General features: G+C 41.8%; 1 protein-coding gene across 3 annotated transcripts in view; it reads left to right on the top strand.

Annotated features, from left to right (window-relative positions):
- git1 (G protein-coupled receptor kinase interacting ArfGAP 1) overlaps nt 1-15,445 on the top strand; it is a 72,126-nt gene extending 56,681 nt beyond the window's left edge. For 2 of the 3 annotated variants that reach the window (XM_031896668.1, XM_031896669.1), the window contains 10 exons: nt 2,446-2,543; nt 2,692-2,803; nt 5,564-5,688; nt 6,234-6,386; nt 6,549-6,764; nt 7,846-7,935; nt 9,799-9,875; nt 10,587-10,769; nt 11,893-11,956; nt 12,592-15,445. In XM_031896668.1, coding sequence (XP_031752528.1) covers nt 2,446-2,543; nt 2,692-2,803; nt 5,564-5,688; nt 6,234-6,386; nt 6,549-6,764; nt 7,846-7,935; nt 9,799-9,875; nt 10,587-10,769; nt 11,893-11,956; nt 12,592-12,804 — 1,331 coding nt within the window. In that variant the 3' untranslated portion in view covers nt 12,805-15,445. The remainder of the gene's footprint in view (nt 1-2,445; nt 2,544-2,691; nt 2,804-5,563; nt 5,689-6,233; nt 6,387-6,548; nt 6,765-7,845; nt 7,936-9,798; nt 9,876-10,586; nt 10,770-11,892; nt 11,957-12,591) is intronic. The other variant, XM_031896670.1, reaches the window with a different exon arrangement.
- Nucleotides 15,446-15,800: the final 355 nt, after the last annotated feature.

A 15,800-nucleotide genomic window follows, 5' to 3' on the forward strand; every position in this document is an offset into this window, starting at 1 on the left:
GGTTACAGAACAAATTCTCTTTGCTCCAAAATCCTCTCTTGGCTACGCATGGGACCACGTGCCGCTGCTTCCCATTCAAACCACAGCACAGTTTTCCACTCTAATAAGCATCCGAAATCGGCTCCATTGCCTTCGGGAATCACAGCACTCAAATCTCTCCTGTATTTTTTACAAATACATTTTTAGGATGGATGAACAGAAACTCTTCCCATGCTGGCATCTCAGCATCATTCCCATAGGAGGCAGTTGATGGCAGTATGGAATGTTTTGATATCAGACTTCCAGCATGGAGAAGAAAAAAAACTAGACTAACAAAAACACAATGTTTGTCATTATGGCCTCTGTCATTTCATCAGGTCTTCTTTAGTTCTAAACAAGGATACAGATAAAAAGGTGGTTATAGTATTCATTTATGGAGGAAAGTCAAAGCTAGTTAATAACCAGTTACTCTTTGTGGGCCTCTCTTCTCCTTTGCATCCCTTGGTGGGCCAGCAGCAGTGTTTGCATTTCATTTATGACTTTATGAATTTGTATCAAGACAGTGTTTTAGATGCCTTCTATAAAGGCACTGTGGCAATATGCAAAGTAATAAGCAGCATGCTATTGTTGTATTTTCAGCAAAGCACTAGTGCCTACATTCTAATATTTCCTAGCAGACTTATGCCTAGTACAGGGCACTGTCTGCACTGATAAAGAAATAGGGGGTCATTGTGTACTGGTTATGGGCAAGCTTAGGTTGATCAGTTTGCTTCTTGCTTGTTATGACGATTGGCTGCTTATAGTAACCAGTTACAATGCAAGGTAGAACCCTCTAACAAGGGAAGTCATCCAGTAGAACTATGTATAGCTATTTATTAATATTCCCATTAGCTAAATACAAGGAATATGGTTAAAATGAGGCCCATTAAAAATTATTCTGCATACTAGGCTGATCAGGGAGTGTCGGAGCAGATTTGTGCTGGGATGCAGATATTTATTCTCTAAATAGGGCAGGCTGTGCATGGAAAGCTTAGAAACAAAGTTATTTATACAATAACTTCATCTTTGTGCATGTTTATGTCTGCAAGACTCTGCAGTATGAATGCATTAATAACATGCGTATAGCACTGCATATACACGTAGCACTAGATAAATAAAAATATACATACTTACATCTGCCCCCAGCAATACAAGGACCAAAGAGTTTCTTTGGATGGCAGGGTTATGTGGAGAATCTGTTGTGTATGGATATCCTTCACACTAACGCAGCTGGCAAAACAAAATGAAATTAATGTAAGAAGCGTTATTAGCGTTTGCCTGCCCAGAGAAACAAAGTAGTGCTGAGTCAGAACATGAGAGCTGCACTCCCCTATGTATTACTGTACCTGTCTCTGCTCTTTGTTATGCTGAGCTGCCCTTTTTTACTTTGATAACTGGAATTTCCTTTTAATGAATGACTTAAATCCATTTTATATGAAAACAATCACTTCTGATTTTGCAGCAAGGCTAAAATCTTCCCAATATAAACTTATATATGAATGCATAGTTATGCTATTTGCTCAGTTGAAAACAGGATACACTGCCAATTGGTCAGGTTCCGGCTTTCCAAATCCCTCTAAAAGTTGGTCCATAGAAAGGCAAAGACCTCCAGCAAGCAACTTCCTTTTCATTCGAGAGTTTGGCAGTGTGCTAGGAATAAATTCAAGGTGTTCAATAAAGAATAGCAATTTCCTTTGTTCCACTAATTAATTGCTGTTTCTTAGCATATATCCTGAGTTGGATCTATAGAAAAAACTATAGACCTGCAACTGCCGGGGACTCCAGAAGCTCTAGGCACTGGATCTCCGTCTGCCCACTCCCCTGCATCTTTTGGCCCAGTAACCCCTAGTTATGCCACTGTAATATATCCATGGTGTTGAACTTTATTGCACCAATCTCTGAATCCAGTATGAGCAAAATAAAACTTTTCACGGAGCACAAATCCCAGGTAACAACTGTTACATGTGGTTAACTGTAACACAAATCGGTTTTTTTTATTTCCTTAAGTCTTTGGGGTTTATTAATTACATTTTTCACCCAGTAACCAATCAGCAGGTAGCAATCAGTCGTTACCTGTTTGAGAGCAAAAACCAGGGTGCTGTGGTAACTTGATCTAGTGCAAACAGTGTGGCTTTTATATATAACCTTTCTCTGTCTCTCTAGTTATTGGAGTGCCCTGGTATAAAACATGAATCATTTCACAAACTCTCTCCCACTGATCCAATTTAAATTCTGTTGCTATGTATCATGTCATGTTGTCTTATAATGACAGGATTACTGGACTGTTAAGGAAAAAGTGTGTCTCCCCATGGTAACGTCGCCCAGTCTGGTGGGGCAAGGGAAGCAGTCATACTTGTGTGTGCCAGCATAGGGTGTAACTATGTTTTCTCTCTAATTTTCTCTTCCTACTCTTTCCTTTCCCTGTAGTTTGGCTGACCACACAGAACCACAGCACTTTGGTCACGGAACGCAGTGCTGTCCCCTTTCTTCCAGTTAACCCTGAGTATTCAGCCACAAGGAATCAGGTGAGTCACGGACGGGCCTTCTGGATTGGCTGAGGACCTTCCTAATTCTCAGTCTGTACCCTCCTGCAGTCCTGTACTCTGTCAGGGCTTTTTGCTGTCTGTATGCTGGATACTCACACTTCATTTATTATCAATATACTTTTTGTAGGGGCGCCAAAAGCTGGCACGATTCAATGCACGGGAATTTGCTACTCTGATCATAGACATCCTAAGCGAGGCCAAGAGGCGACAGCAAGGAAAGACCCCCGTAATCCCCACAGGTAATGGTGCCTTTTTATTATTATTATTATTATTATTATCCACCCCTCTCTTTACTGTTTTATGTGTATCTAGTCATTTTATTCTGCTTAGTTTGAAAGAATGAAAGCAATCCGGATATTGTAATAGTATGTGCCAGCCTTAGATCCCAGTTTCAAAAGAATTATAACTTAAAAGAGAGGGATCTATGTATAATCTTTCTCAAGTCTGACACATTATAGAGCAATGGTAGTAGGACTGCGTTTGGTTCTAGTTCCACTTTGATGTCCAATATGTGATCAGGGCCCACCCTAAAGGTCATTTAAGATGAGATTTGCAGTGAATACTTTATGTAGTAGATATTTTTGGAACTAAGGCTGATAAATGTTTTCCTATTTATTCAACCTTGGCCATGACCAAATACTGGATCAAAAAGGGCACTAAAACCAAACGCAGTCCTACAACCACTGCTCCACAATGTGTCTGAGTTTCCAGTTAGAATAAAAGATCAGCCCTGTGACTGTGTTATGAGTGTTTAGAAGAGCAAATTGGCATTCCTTCTTACCTGAAGTGGCCTTTAGGCTGTCCGTTCCCACCTACTGGTATAAAAAAAAAACCTACAGAAAAGTCATTCTGAGCCTTTATTTCAGCTGACAGCTCTATAACTGTCCCCTTGGAGCCAACACCTCAGTTTGGAAACCACTTAAAGGAACAGTAACACCAAAAAATGAAAGTAACTAAAATATAATGTGCTGCTGCCCTGCACTGGTAAAAGTTGTGTTTACTTCAGAAAGTCTACTATAATTTATATAAATAAGCTGCTATGTAGCCATGGAGGCAGCCATTCAAAGGAGGAAAGGCAAGGGCACATAGCAGATAACAGATAAAACACTATTGTATTCTACAGAACTTATCTGTTATCTGCAATGTAACCTGTGCCTTTTATCCTTTTTTCCAGCTTGAATGGCTGCCCCCAGGGCTACACGGCAGCTTATTATATAAATTATAGTAGTGTTACTGTAGCAAACACACCAGTTTTACCAGTGCAGGGCAACAGTACATTATATATTTATTACTTTAAAGCTCTTCATTTTTTGGTGTTACTGTTCCTTTAAGCTGGCCATACACACACACCGATATTATACAAAACCTAATTTCGTACAATATTCGGTGCGTGTATGGTGGCTCGACGAGACAACCAATCGGGCAGGTTAAAAGATTTGATCGGACACCGTTGATGGTGCCCAAGCAAAATCTACGTTTAGTGCTGAATCAGCAGCAGGAGGTAGAATTTCTGTTGTTTCTACCTCCATATCTAACAATTCAGCCCTGAACGTCAGTGGAGGGTGGGAACGATCGTTATTGCTACGAGTATGGCCACCTTTAATATTCAGCTGAAATGAAAGGTTAGTCTGCTTTCTCTAGGACTTGCTTGGATAAGTGATTGCAGTTGAAAGGCAGTTTAGATAGTTTTGTCACCTGTTTGCCTTTTGCCCAGCAGATCTTTTCCATCAGCTGCAAGAGGACAGCTCCTTTTAACAACTAAACGTAATGCATACCATAAAGCTAATGGTGCCGCAATCTTATCATTCCCAGAAGTGGCAGTGCCCTTGTTCTGGGAAAACTCTATGGCATGGTATTTTCTGTCTGGAAACTAAAGGGTATAAGTACCTCAACCTGGAGCTGGAGTGATTCCAAAGTGTGAGACAGTAGGATTTCTATACAGGATAACCCAAAAGTACATTATATTGTGCAAATTACATACAAATTAGAAGTGTTTCAGTGTAGATTAACAGATATGATGACAAAAATGCAGTTCACGTTTCCCATTGCTACAGTATTAACTGGGGGTCCTCCAGCCAAAAAGTTTGAATAAGCATCAAAAATATAATTCTGAGCAACTTTCCAGTACACACCCGTTAAATATTTCTAATGGTAATTTGTAAATGTGGTCACTGTTAAAGGCAGTATCCGTCTATTTAGCAGAAGCCAGGTGTTTCACAGACCAGGAAGGAATTGATTTCCACTTCATTGTTTCAAAAGTCAGGACCAAAAAAAGAAGAAAGGCATAACCAAATACTGCAGTAACTCTTAGGGCTGTGACACGGGAAGATTAGTCGCCGCGTGACAAACACTAATCACCCGGAAATGCCATCCCACCGGCAAAAATGTAAATTGCCGGTGGGATGGCATACACGGCGGCACGATTTGCCCAAGTTTCAGGAGTTGCCTTGAGGAAATCGATTAATCTCCCTGTGTGTCACAGCCCTTAGACATAACTTTAAATCCATTCAAAACTGGAAAGTTGCTTTGAATGACATTTTCTTGCATTATACAAAACACAGTATTTGACGCTGGAAGCATGGTATAATTTGTATGTTATCACAGCAATGTGTGACCCTGGGTCAGTGTTCTTGTAACAATCAAATGGAAGAAATGCAACTGAGTGGTTATGGCCAGCCTTAGTGTGACAGTGAATTAACTGTTGGCCGATATGTTGAGGGCTCAGTGACAAAGTAGATTATGGGCATTCTGGGTGGCAGAAAAATTACACATCAGGGAAATAATACAGCTCAGGCCCGGATTGGCAATCAGGATTCTGGCAAATGCCAGAGGGGCTGCTGTAAGATGCCATAGACAGTCACTATTTATTGGGGCTGTTTGGGCCTCTTGGTACCTGAAATCCCAGTCCAGCCTGATACAGCTACAACAGTAGTGAGTTAGAACTGAAGAAATACCTAGCACAGGTGCTCAGATTTTAACTCCTATGCTCTAATTTCTAGACAATCTAGACTACTCATTCCGGAATGCGAATGACTGCGATGACCAGCATGACTATGATAGTGTAGCATCAGATGAAGACACCGACCAGGAGGTGCTCAGGAACTCCAGAAACAACAGAGCAAGGGTTAGTACCTAGTAATACCCCATATTCATTTCATATGATTGCTTATCAGGGGCATTGTCCTAAGAGGGCTGTCATTAGCCTTGTCTTCCTCCTGTTTTTTTACATTTCCTGGGATTTTATAAGGTTGTAGTAGTAGATCTTGAAGCTGTTGGAGGAAGAATAGCAAATGAATGAATAAATAGCGATGTGATATTGTGCATGAATGTTGTAAGGAAGTAAGGAAAGCAATCACGTTCCTTCTGCTGGAAACTTTTGCAAAACTTTGGATAACGAAATGACACATATGCCATCCCACCGGCGATTCACTTATTGCCAGTGGAAAGGCATTTCAGGGAGATTAGTTTCCTGCAGTAGCTGAGATTTAACCAAGGGTGACTAATCTACCCGTGGGCCATTGCCCTTAGGTAGCCTGTGGCATGTTCAATTATATTATAAAAATGGGGGATTATGTAATGACAATAGCCCTTCAAACTGCCTTCACTTTATGCTTGGTGGTCAAATTTCATAGTGTAAGGATGTCACATATGCTCCTCCTGCTTGTGCAGAGTATGGACTCCTCAGACCTGTCAGACGGCCCCATCACGCTCCAAGAGTACTTAGAAGTTAAAAAAGCACTTGCGACATCAGACGCCAAAGTGCAGCAACTGATGAAGGTGAATAACAATCTGAGTGAGGAGCTGCGTCGGCTGCAGAGGGAGGTAAGTGCATATTGCTGTACAGCGTTGCTGCTGCTGAGTATTCCAAGCGCTGCTGAGCCCTGCCTGCCTGTCTGTCTCTCCTACAGATTTATTATCTCATAAATGTTCTTGCTTAGGTTCCAGTATAGGGACTGAGGAATATGCTGTTTGTCATTGTTACAGATCCAAAAGCTACAATCAGAGAACACACAAATTAGACATCAGACAGGTCCTTCACCTCCACCACCTGCAAACCCTGACCGGACTGAACACCCCGTGTCCGCTGCCCACCAACGGGTCCGCCAGGCGTTTTCTATGTATGAGCCGGGCTCTGCACTCAAGCCTTTTGGGCAGTCCACAGATGAACTAAGTAACAGACTGCAGCCTTTTCACTCTGGGGTAAGTGAATGTAAGATCTGTTTCTCAAGCTTTGAAATGCAGAGAGGAACCCAGTAACAGGCATGGCATCTCCATCATTAAATCACTCCCATACGTGGCTGTTACATTTATCATCTTATCTCAGGATGAACAGTAATGTTTGCTTAAACATCATTGGGGAAGGGGGGGGCTTTTTTTTTTTTAAGATGCAAAACAACTTATTGCAGACACTTAACCACCATGTCTATGGAGCTCACTGCTGCTTTGTAACTGCCCTGATGAATCTCTCTGCAATAGCGTCCTTCCACAATCGATAAACGTCCGGGTTCAGGATACAACACACAGGTCTCCAAACTTTATTTAAAAATCCAAAATCACTTTAATTCTCTCATTAAGTATTAAAGGCTGTCAGCGTGGCTACAGTGCACATCACATAAATAATGACGCGTCTTGTGCCCTGTTACTAGTACTTCATCTGAGATACTCTGATGGATTCACTTCCTGAACCCGGAAGTGAATAGATTGTGGAATGCAACTTACTGCAATGCACAATAATGGAAAGCTTGACCCACTTTGTAGCATACACTGGTGGAGGAGTCAGGTGCTTATCCACCGTATAGCAATGCAACTTATTATGAACAGATTGTCTTTCTCCATTGCCATTGATGCAGATTTGAGTTATCTTCGCTTATATTAATTTGTATTTGCATTTGAACAAATGACCAGGAGCTGCCATATTGAAATTGTTTAAAAAGCAATAAAGGCAGCAAATAGCAGCAGCGCCATCTTTAAACCAGTAAAGATCACCGAGTAGATGAAGCTTAAGGATAAAGGGAAACAAGTATGAATCATGAATACTAATGAACCCAATCTTAGAGGTTCTTAACCCAATACAATAAACTTGCCATTTTCTTACTACTGGTGTCTGGCCAGAGTCTGTCGGGCCCCTGTAGTTTATGGGTATTGTCTGCCTGTTATACTCGGTGGTGGTGGTGTCTTTGTTCTATGTAGTGAGTTGATAGCTGTTTGCCATTCCTCCTGTTATTTAGCGTTCTCCTCGTGTTTGTTTGCATGCCCCCTGACACTCCCCTTCCTGTTTTAGATCCGGAAAGGCATTTCTGCCTCTTCTGTGCCCTTTCCCCCCTTGTCTTCCCCTCTGTTCTCTGGACCCCCGGACACTGGCCGGAACATGGTGACGTACCCCTCGATTTATATTCTTTTATTTATTTATTTTTATTACACATGGAATGAATATATGGTGGGAAGAATGCAGAATTTGCATTTCAACTTGAATTGTCACTTTCCGTTTAAGGCTTAAAGGTTTGTAATAGAGAAGAACTAGTAGCCACAACTTGTAGACAAATGCTTTATTCTTTCCCATAGTACAATCCCTTCTGACATTAAAAATTAAAAATGCAAACTTCTGCCATGCCCATGATCTGCCCAGCCTAGTGCAGTTACAGTAAATATAGAGTAAGAGATATATCCCATGCCTGAAGCAGAGGCCTAAGTAGTCCCAGGAAGCTGGCATTTTATTATCTACCAATAAAAGGTATCACCTACTCTATATTTTCTGGTTTTGATCTATGGCTAACACAGTACATGTATAGGACCCGTTATCCAGAATGCTCGGGACCAAGGGTATTCCGGATAAGGGGTCTTTCCGTAATTTGGAGCTCCACACCTTAAGTCTACTAAAAAATCAATTAAACATTAATTAAACTCAATAGGATTGTTTTGCCTCCAATAAGGATTATTTATATCTTAGTTGGGATCAGTTATAAGGTACTGTTTTATTACTACAGAGAAAAAGATCGTCAGTTTAAAATTCTGAATTATTTGATTAAAATGGAGTCTCTGGGAGACGGGCTTTCCGTAATTCGGAGCTTTCTGGATAACGGGTTTCCAGATAAAGGATCCCATACCTGTACAACACTCTGCTACTAGGGCGGTTATACACCTTTCTGGAGTACCTGAAACTTCGCCCACTTTTGCCTAAGTCTTGATTTTATCGGGCTCGGCAAATCCAGACTGTCTTGGCTACACAGGGATACAAGGTAGTCTGTAGTTCTACTAAGCTACCAGCAGGGGTTCCACCCAGCCTGCTATGTCTTTCCCTGTTAATAACACCAGGATTATTTTTGCCGGCTGGGCCAGGTAAATGCCATTTAGCAGCCTCTACTGTCTCTATGTGGTGGAAGCTGGTTAACGATGATAAATGAATAATATATGTTGGTGCTTTAAGAACCAGAGTTGTACAGTTGCGCAGAATGTACAGGAGCTTAATGTATTGCATTAGCCTGGGCTGATTCATGCCATTATCATGCACACAGCCAGCGATTTTTTTCATTTATGAGCAATTTACTCCCTGCAGTGCCGCTCTGTACTGGCAACTCTGTCTTCATTATGGGAACTTTGGGGGGGTTATAATGAGAAATGCAGTGATTCAGACTACTAAATATATGCCTGGGAGCTAAAACTAGCCAAACAGTCCAACAGGGAAAAAATAGAATGCATTTCGTTCTGCTGAGTGCCACCCTATTTCTCTCCTGTAATACAGGTTTTTAACCCCTTAACCACTAGTGACCTTTATGTTTCATGTAACTTAAAGAGCCACAACAGAATACTAAGTGTAGCTAAGCATATACACAACATACTAAGGGGCCTATTCATTATGCTGTGTAAAATAAATGGTGAATTTTACCGTCCGTATGCCACATTTCACGCTGTTATTTTATGTAAGTTCCAGTGGAAGAAAAAAAATGCATTTAAAGGATTCTGCAGTTTTTAACATGGCGAGTCCTGGCAATGCGTGGCGAATTTTGTTGCCCTGTTTTACACAGCATAATAAATAGGCCCCTTAGTGTAGCTAAATATATACACAAAATACTTAGTGTAATACATTTTGGAACAAAAAGCTTTGGGCAAATGGCAGGTTTGAGCCTGCATTACCAGTCTCTCCATCCATACTGAACGCCCTATTGGGACAGAGCCTGGGACTTCCAGCAGCCAAGTTGTAGGAAAATGAGATTCCTAATGTTTGTTTTTTCCCCAGCCTACAAAACCGGAGCGGCATGGCAGCGGCACAGACAGTGACTATGATAATACGCAGAGCACAGAAACCAGCAGCGGGTATGTGACAATGCAAGGGCAATAAATGAACCCTTTGCCGAAGTGCCGCCTATTAGGATACATCATGTATCTGGCATGGGGCAAAGTAATTGCTAAAAATACTCTGGGGTGCTTACAAGACTGGCTGTTGCTATATATGGTGTAGGAGCTGGTCACCAATGTGGCAGTTGGGTTACTCAGACCTTTTGCTAATGTTTTCAAAAAGCCATCTTAATAGCTCCACATATTTTGCTTTACTGAAAAAACATCCAGTTTGTTAAATAAGCAGCATCAACTCAACCAATGCATGAAGGGCAAGGAAAGGTAATATCACTGGGGGGCCAGTTACCTCAAACATATGGTTGTCAACTGAGTATGGATGGTGATAATAGCTAGCAGAATCACTGAACCATCCAGGGTTAGAAATGTAAATAGCCTTTTTATTGGAAATTCATGGCTTAGATCTCCGACTCCAAGCAATGTTTCAGGCCCTAACCTGGCCCTTTTTCAAGTGACTTCTACTACCAGTTCTTAATTCAGTTGACTTTAAGCTACAGAAGGTTGCTGAGCCCTGACTAATTATACAGTTGTATGGATGGTAATAGGGCAAGCAGGGATCTGTAGGACATAGGGATGTGTTGTGCACCCCTGTGCTATAGCCGTAACAGTGATAGTTCCACTCTCTCCCAGTGCACAGTGGGTAATGAGCTCTGTATATTGAACTCTTTCTAGGCTCGATGGCAGGCGGTACCTGGATGTGTCCCGGGATGAGGATCCCCACACGGAGGCTGAAGATGTGGAACTGGAGTTAGACCCTGCCCTGCCCAGCACAGAGGATGTGATCCTTCGAACAGAGCAAGTTACCAAAAACATCCAGGAGCTGCTGCGGGCTGCACAGGAGTTCAAGCACGACAGGTGAGGGAGAGCAGCGGCACAACTGAGGATCATTTGCAAGAAAGCACCCCATAATAATACTGCAGCAAACTAGGGGGTGTTGCAACAGACATTGGGGCAGCATTTATTAAAATAATAGTCGCAGGGAGAAAATACTATTCTGCAGCACTGTCTAATAATACACAGTATCTTTGCCTGGATTTGGGACCTTCTCTGGCTTTTTTTTACAGGGAGATTGCACTATATGGGATCAGTGAGCAGCAACTGGATAGGATGGGCATGCAGGAGAGATTTCAAGGGAAAATAAACAGGCTTTTGGCATGAACTCATTCCACTTTATATAAAAAGGGTGCATAAACACTACAACAACCATGATAATCTGCCTGTGGTTATGCACCATTGTCCTTTTATATTCAAATGAATGATTTTATGACAAAAAGAGGGGGGTTTCTATAGAAGCTTTCATTAAAAAGCAATAACAACACATTTTAATACAGTGTGAAACATGGCCTAAGTAGATGATGAGCAAAGTTGGATTTGCAGCAGGGCACATCCTCATGGCATTCTAATAATAATGAGAATTGGTTGGGGGGGTAGGATAGCGGGAGCAGCATCAGAGAATGTTAGGAAAATATGGAGAGCAGGAAAGGGAAAATCAGAAGGGAAAAGGGGAAAAGCAGAATGGAATAGAAAGGTTGAGAATAAACAAAATAATGGATGAAAATCAATGGCAATGAGAGAAAAAGAACAGAACGGGGATGTAATAAGCAGGCTGCCAAATAGGAGAGCGGCAGAAAGAAGGGTGCATTGGAGAAAATGGATGTTGAGAGAACACAAGATGTATGAGAGAGAAGTTGGTATACAGTAAAAATCAAATAAGAGGATAGTAAGGAAGAAGAATAGGAAAGGGGAGAGAAAGGGAGAGCAGGAAGGGACAGAAGGAGACAGGGAGAGCAGAAGACAAAGGGGAGGGCAAGAGGCGAGAGAATGGGTGAGTAAACAATATGCTTTCCTTAGTTTTGTTCATGTTGGCTTCTTACTGTATTGCTCCACATGCCCACTCATGTACCAAGTGAGCTACGTTTGCCTGCATCGCTGGCTTTGGCTCCTGCACTCAGTTTCTTTCATTCTGCTTTTTATTTAGCTTTGTCCCTTGCTCGGAAAAGATTCACTCAGCAGTAACGGAGATGGCATCTCTCTTCCCCAAGGTAAGCGCCTTCTACTCACACAGGGCAACATTATAGCCAACCAGTTGTCTGGGAGTGGCTCAGTTTGTTGCTCCCCTGCTAAACTCAACATAGCCAAGAGTTTTAGGGGTGCTGGGAGTTGTTAAATACTTACAATGTCAGCAGGCACTCATAGATCCGACAAAAGAGGTGTTTAAAGTTAAAACAGACTTTAATAGAGGAGAAATACAAAAAGCCTTACATGTTTGGTGCTACACAGTACTAACTTACTATATACATATATACGATATACTATATACATATATATACATATATATATATTCTATACAAAAAGCCTTACATGTTTGGTGCTACACAGTACTAACTCAGATTTTATATATATATATATATATATATATATATATATATATATATATATAATATATATATAATATATATATATATATATATATATATATATATATATATATATATTAGAAGAACTAAAGAACTAATAAGAGCACAAGTAATCAAGCAATAGAAAATGAGGGCAGAAAAGTATTTGTGTATCTGTGTGGATGTAACTAGTTCCCAGTGATGTAGAAGACATGGATCCCCTATGCAGTTGGCCAGTGACTCTCTAACCTCCACTGTATTTTCTCCTGTGTTTGTGGCAGAAACCTGCCCTGGAGACAGTGCGATCATCACTGCGGCTACTGAACGCTAGCGCCTACCGACTGCAAAGTGAGTGCCGCAAAACCATCCCGCCAGAACCTGGGGCCTCTGTGGACTTCCAACTTCTGACACAGCAGGTCATCCAGTGCGCTTATGACATCGCAAAAGCTGCCAAACAGCTGGTCACCATCACCACCCGCGAGAAGAAGCAGTGACCACTCCAGCAGCCAACTGGCATTTCCATTTCCAAACTGTCAATTTGCAATCAATTTTGCTATCCTTTCATATTTCACACATGACTCCGAGGGGCGGGCACAGCCCGTCACCCCTCTAACCCTAGGAATTGGCTTCCTACATTCCACAATAGCTGGATGAAATGTGCAGCCCCATAACCCCCCTGTATATGTGCAATACTGACCTTGCTCTGTACCATCCTACTGTCTGTACTCTCTGGTTGGACGTTCCTAACAAACGCTAAACGCTGAAGGAATATAATGATTGCAATATAAGTACAGTCCTGTGTGTTCTCCTATTGTAAAGATTTGGGCCTGGGTGAAATTCTCTCCCCATCACTATCATCATATGTAGCAGAACAGAGTATACAGTACAAGTGGTTCTCACAGTACAGGTGGATCAGGTTCCATAATGTACTTGTGTGCAACTGCAGCTAGAATATGTCACCCCAAGCCCCACAGAGCTGTAACCAGCGCCTTTTATTTAAGTTTAAAGGTGCAATCATAGAGTTCCAGAATAGCACAATTTCCTTTTATAGTCTTTCATATTTCCTTGTTCTGATAGTGGTTTGAAGAGACTAATATGTAATCTGTGCTGTAGGATATGACGCGTGTGATTGAAGCTGTGTTGTGGGGCTGCATATTTTGGCACCCTTTAGCTGTGACCAGGCAGCACCCTGAGGCAGGAGGCATCATGACTATGTACTATGCAGCAAATAGACAGCAGCTAAAGGTGCACATTGTATGTTCCCCAGTCTGTTTGCTCTAGAGCAGGGCCCATGCATAGCCTGTGTCAGGCAGCCAATCACATACACTTCCCTGGCACCAAGCAGGGGGCAGCACTCATCCATAGGTGGCAGTTACATGCGCCATGCTGCAAACACTAGGCAAAGCACAAGACTCATGCTGAGCCGGACATGCATTCGCTCCAGCACTAGAGCAGCCAGTCCTTACCATGCAGTGCCGCAGATTGTTATTAATGTGATCAAGGCCAATGCTAAACATACACTGGAATCAATGCGTGTGTATATATATGAATATATACATATAATATTTACTAAGCATTTTTTATGTGAACAGTAGGGGGATTGATGTTGGACGACTGTTAAATAATTGATATGATAACCACTTTAATGTTTTACTCTAAAGAGTAGCACAACGGCAATGCTCAGAGTGGCCAGAAATATAACTTGATGTTTGCACTGACTTCTTAGGCACCCTGTGGCAGACAGGCCCCTACCCTAACCCTGCCTCCTCCCCGGATGTCTATGTATCAAAATCATGTATATTATATATATATATATATATATATATATATATATTGCCTGCTGACGTGAAGTACAATGTAAGGCTCAGTATCCCACTGGCAGTGCTGCTCCAATGGATTTTATGCTTGCCGTATCCTTGGGGCCTGCACTTAGTGTGGGAGTCGCAACATTTTACCTATTGCCGTAAGTAATGTTACCAGTGTCTGCCATAGATACAGCCGCTGGCAGAGACCTTACACTTCTATTGGGTAGAATCCACACACCAACTGAATTTTTTTTTTTTTAAATTAATTTTAAACCCCCACAAGCTGACCAATTATTACCCTGGAAATGACTCATATAATTTGTATCCTGAATTTCACATTCAGATGAAAAATTATCCACTTTCATTAGTAGATTGGCTTTGTAGGAATGCTTGCCTTTGCCAAAACAAGGGATGCCAACCTGTGGCTTTTTCGCTGTAATGGATTGCAGCTCTTGGCAGCCATATTTGATACTGGCAGAGGGCACAGGTTGCACAGTCCCGGTATAATGCCTTATGGAAATCTCTTTACACAGAAGATGGAAATACATAAAAACAAAGCAGCTGTGGCGAGATATAGACCCTGCTGCTGCCAAGTAGAAGTCACTTATATTTTTGGAGATCGTTATGTTTTTGTAAGAAGGGGGCAAAATAAAAAGCTAGATTAAATGGAATAAGAGTGTAGATTCCTCAATTCTCTGTTTCTGTGTGTCACTTTCTGTGCCAAAAAACATGCAAGCAGATGCCCTTTTTTTTTATTATGGCAAGGACTAGTAACGTTGTCTTTTATTCTATGTTAGTGGCCAAAAGTCTATTGCTCTTTACAGCAAATGCCCCTTTGCATTCTTTGGAAAGCCGTAAGGAGCTAAATGGACTGTAAAGGACAGAAAAAGGACCTCATACATGAAGCCATCTTTTCATATTGGCTAGATCTTTCCGGAATAATGTTGCTGTTGGGTTAGCGCCGTAAGGTTAGACTAAAGGTAGTTTGGGCATTGAATGTGAGCAGCGGTCCTGCTGTTCCATCCGCGCGTATCTGCAAGCTTTGTTCTTACACAGTAGGCAAAATGATTGTACTTCTTACAAGATGCTCCCAGAAGCCACTACATGAGAGGGACCCGCTGCCACCCACTGATCTTGCTGGGGATTTGTATTTTAAAAAACCTGCTGCTCAGAATCTCTCAGCTCCCCCCTTGCCGTACTTGTTCATACAGATTAGTGCAAAATGGCCGACCTTCTCCATCCTGTTATTTGTGAGAGCTTGGTGGTGGGTGTAATGTATAAAATTGCTCATATTGTACATTTGTATCAAATTAAACAACTAACAATGGAATGTGTCCCATGGAGTCTGTTATAAGCTGAATTCTTGGAGATTGATCTCTTGGATGGTATTGGTGAAATAAATGGATAAATTGCATTTCACCACATGCCAGTCTGATGGAAAAGTTTGGGTCTAGCAGATGCCAGGGGAACACTACCTGCCTGAATGCATCATGCCAATTGGAAATGGTTGGTGGAGGAGGAGTAATGGTCTGGGGCTGATTTGTTGGTTTTGGCTAGGTCTCTGTTCCAATTATAGAAAACCTAACTCTACAGGTGAATATAGACATTCTAGACCAGTGCTGTCCAACTTCTGCGGTGCCGATGGCCGGAATTTCTCTTGCATACATGGTGGAGGGCCGCTAATG

This window comes from Xenopus tropicalis, chromosome 2 (assembly GCF_000004195.4).
Source record: "Xenopus tropicalis strain Nigerian chromosome 2, UCB_Xtro_10.0, whole genome shotgun sequence".
Lineage (NCBI taxonomy): Eukaryota > Metazoa > Chordata > Amphibia > Anura > Pipidae > Xenopus > Xenopus tropicalis.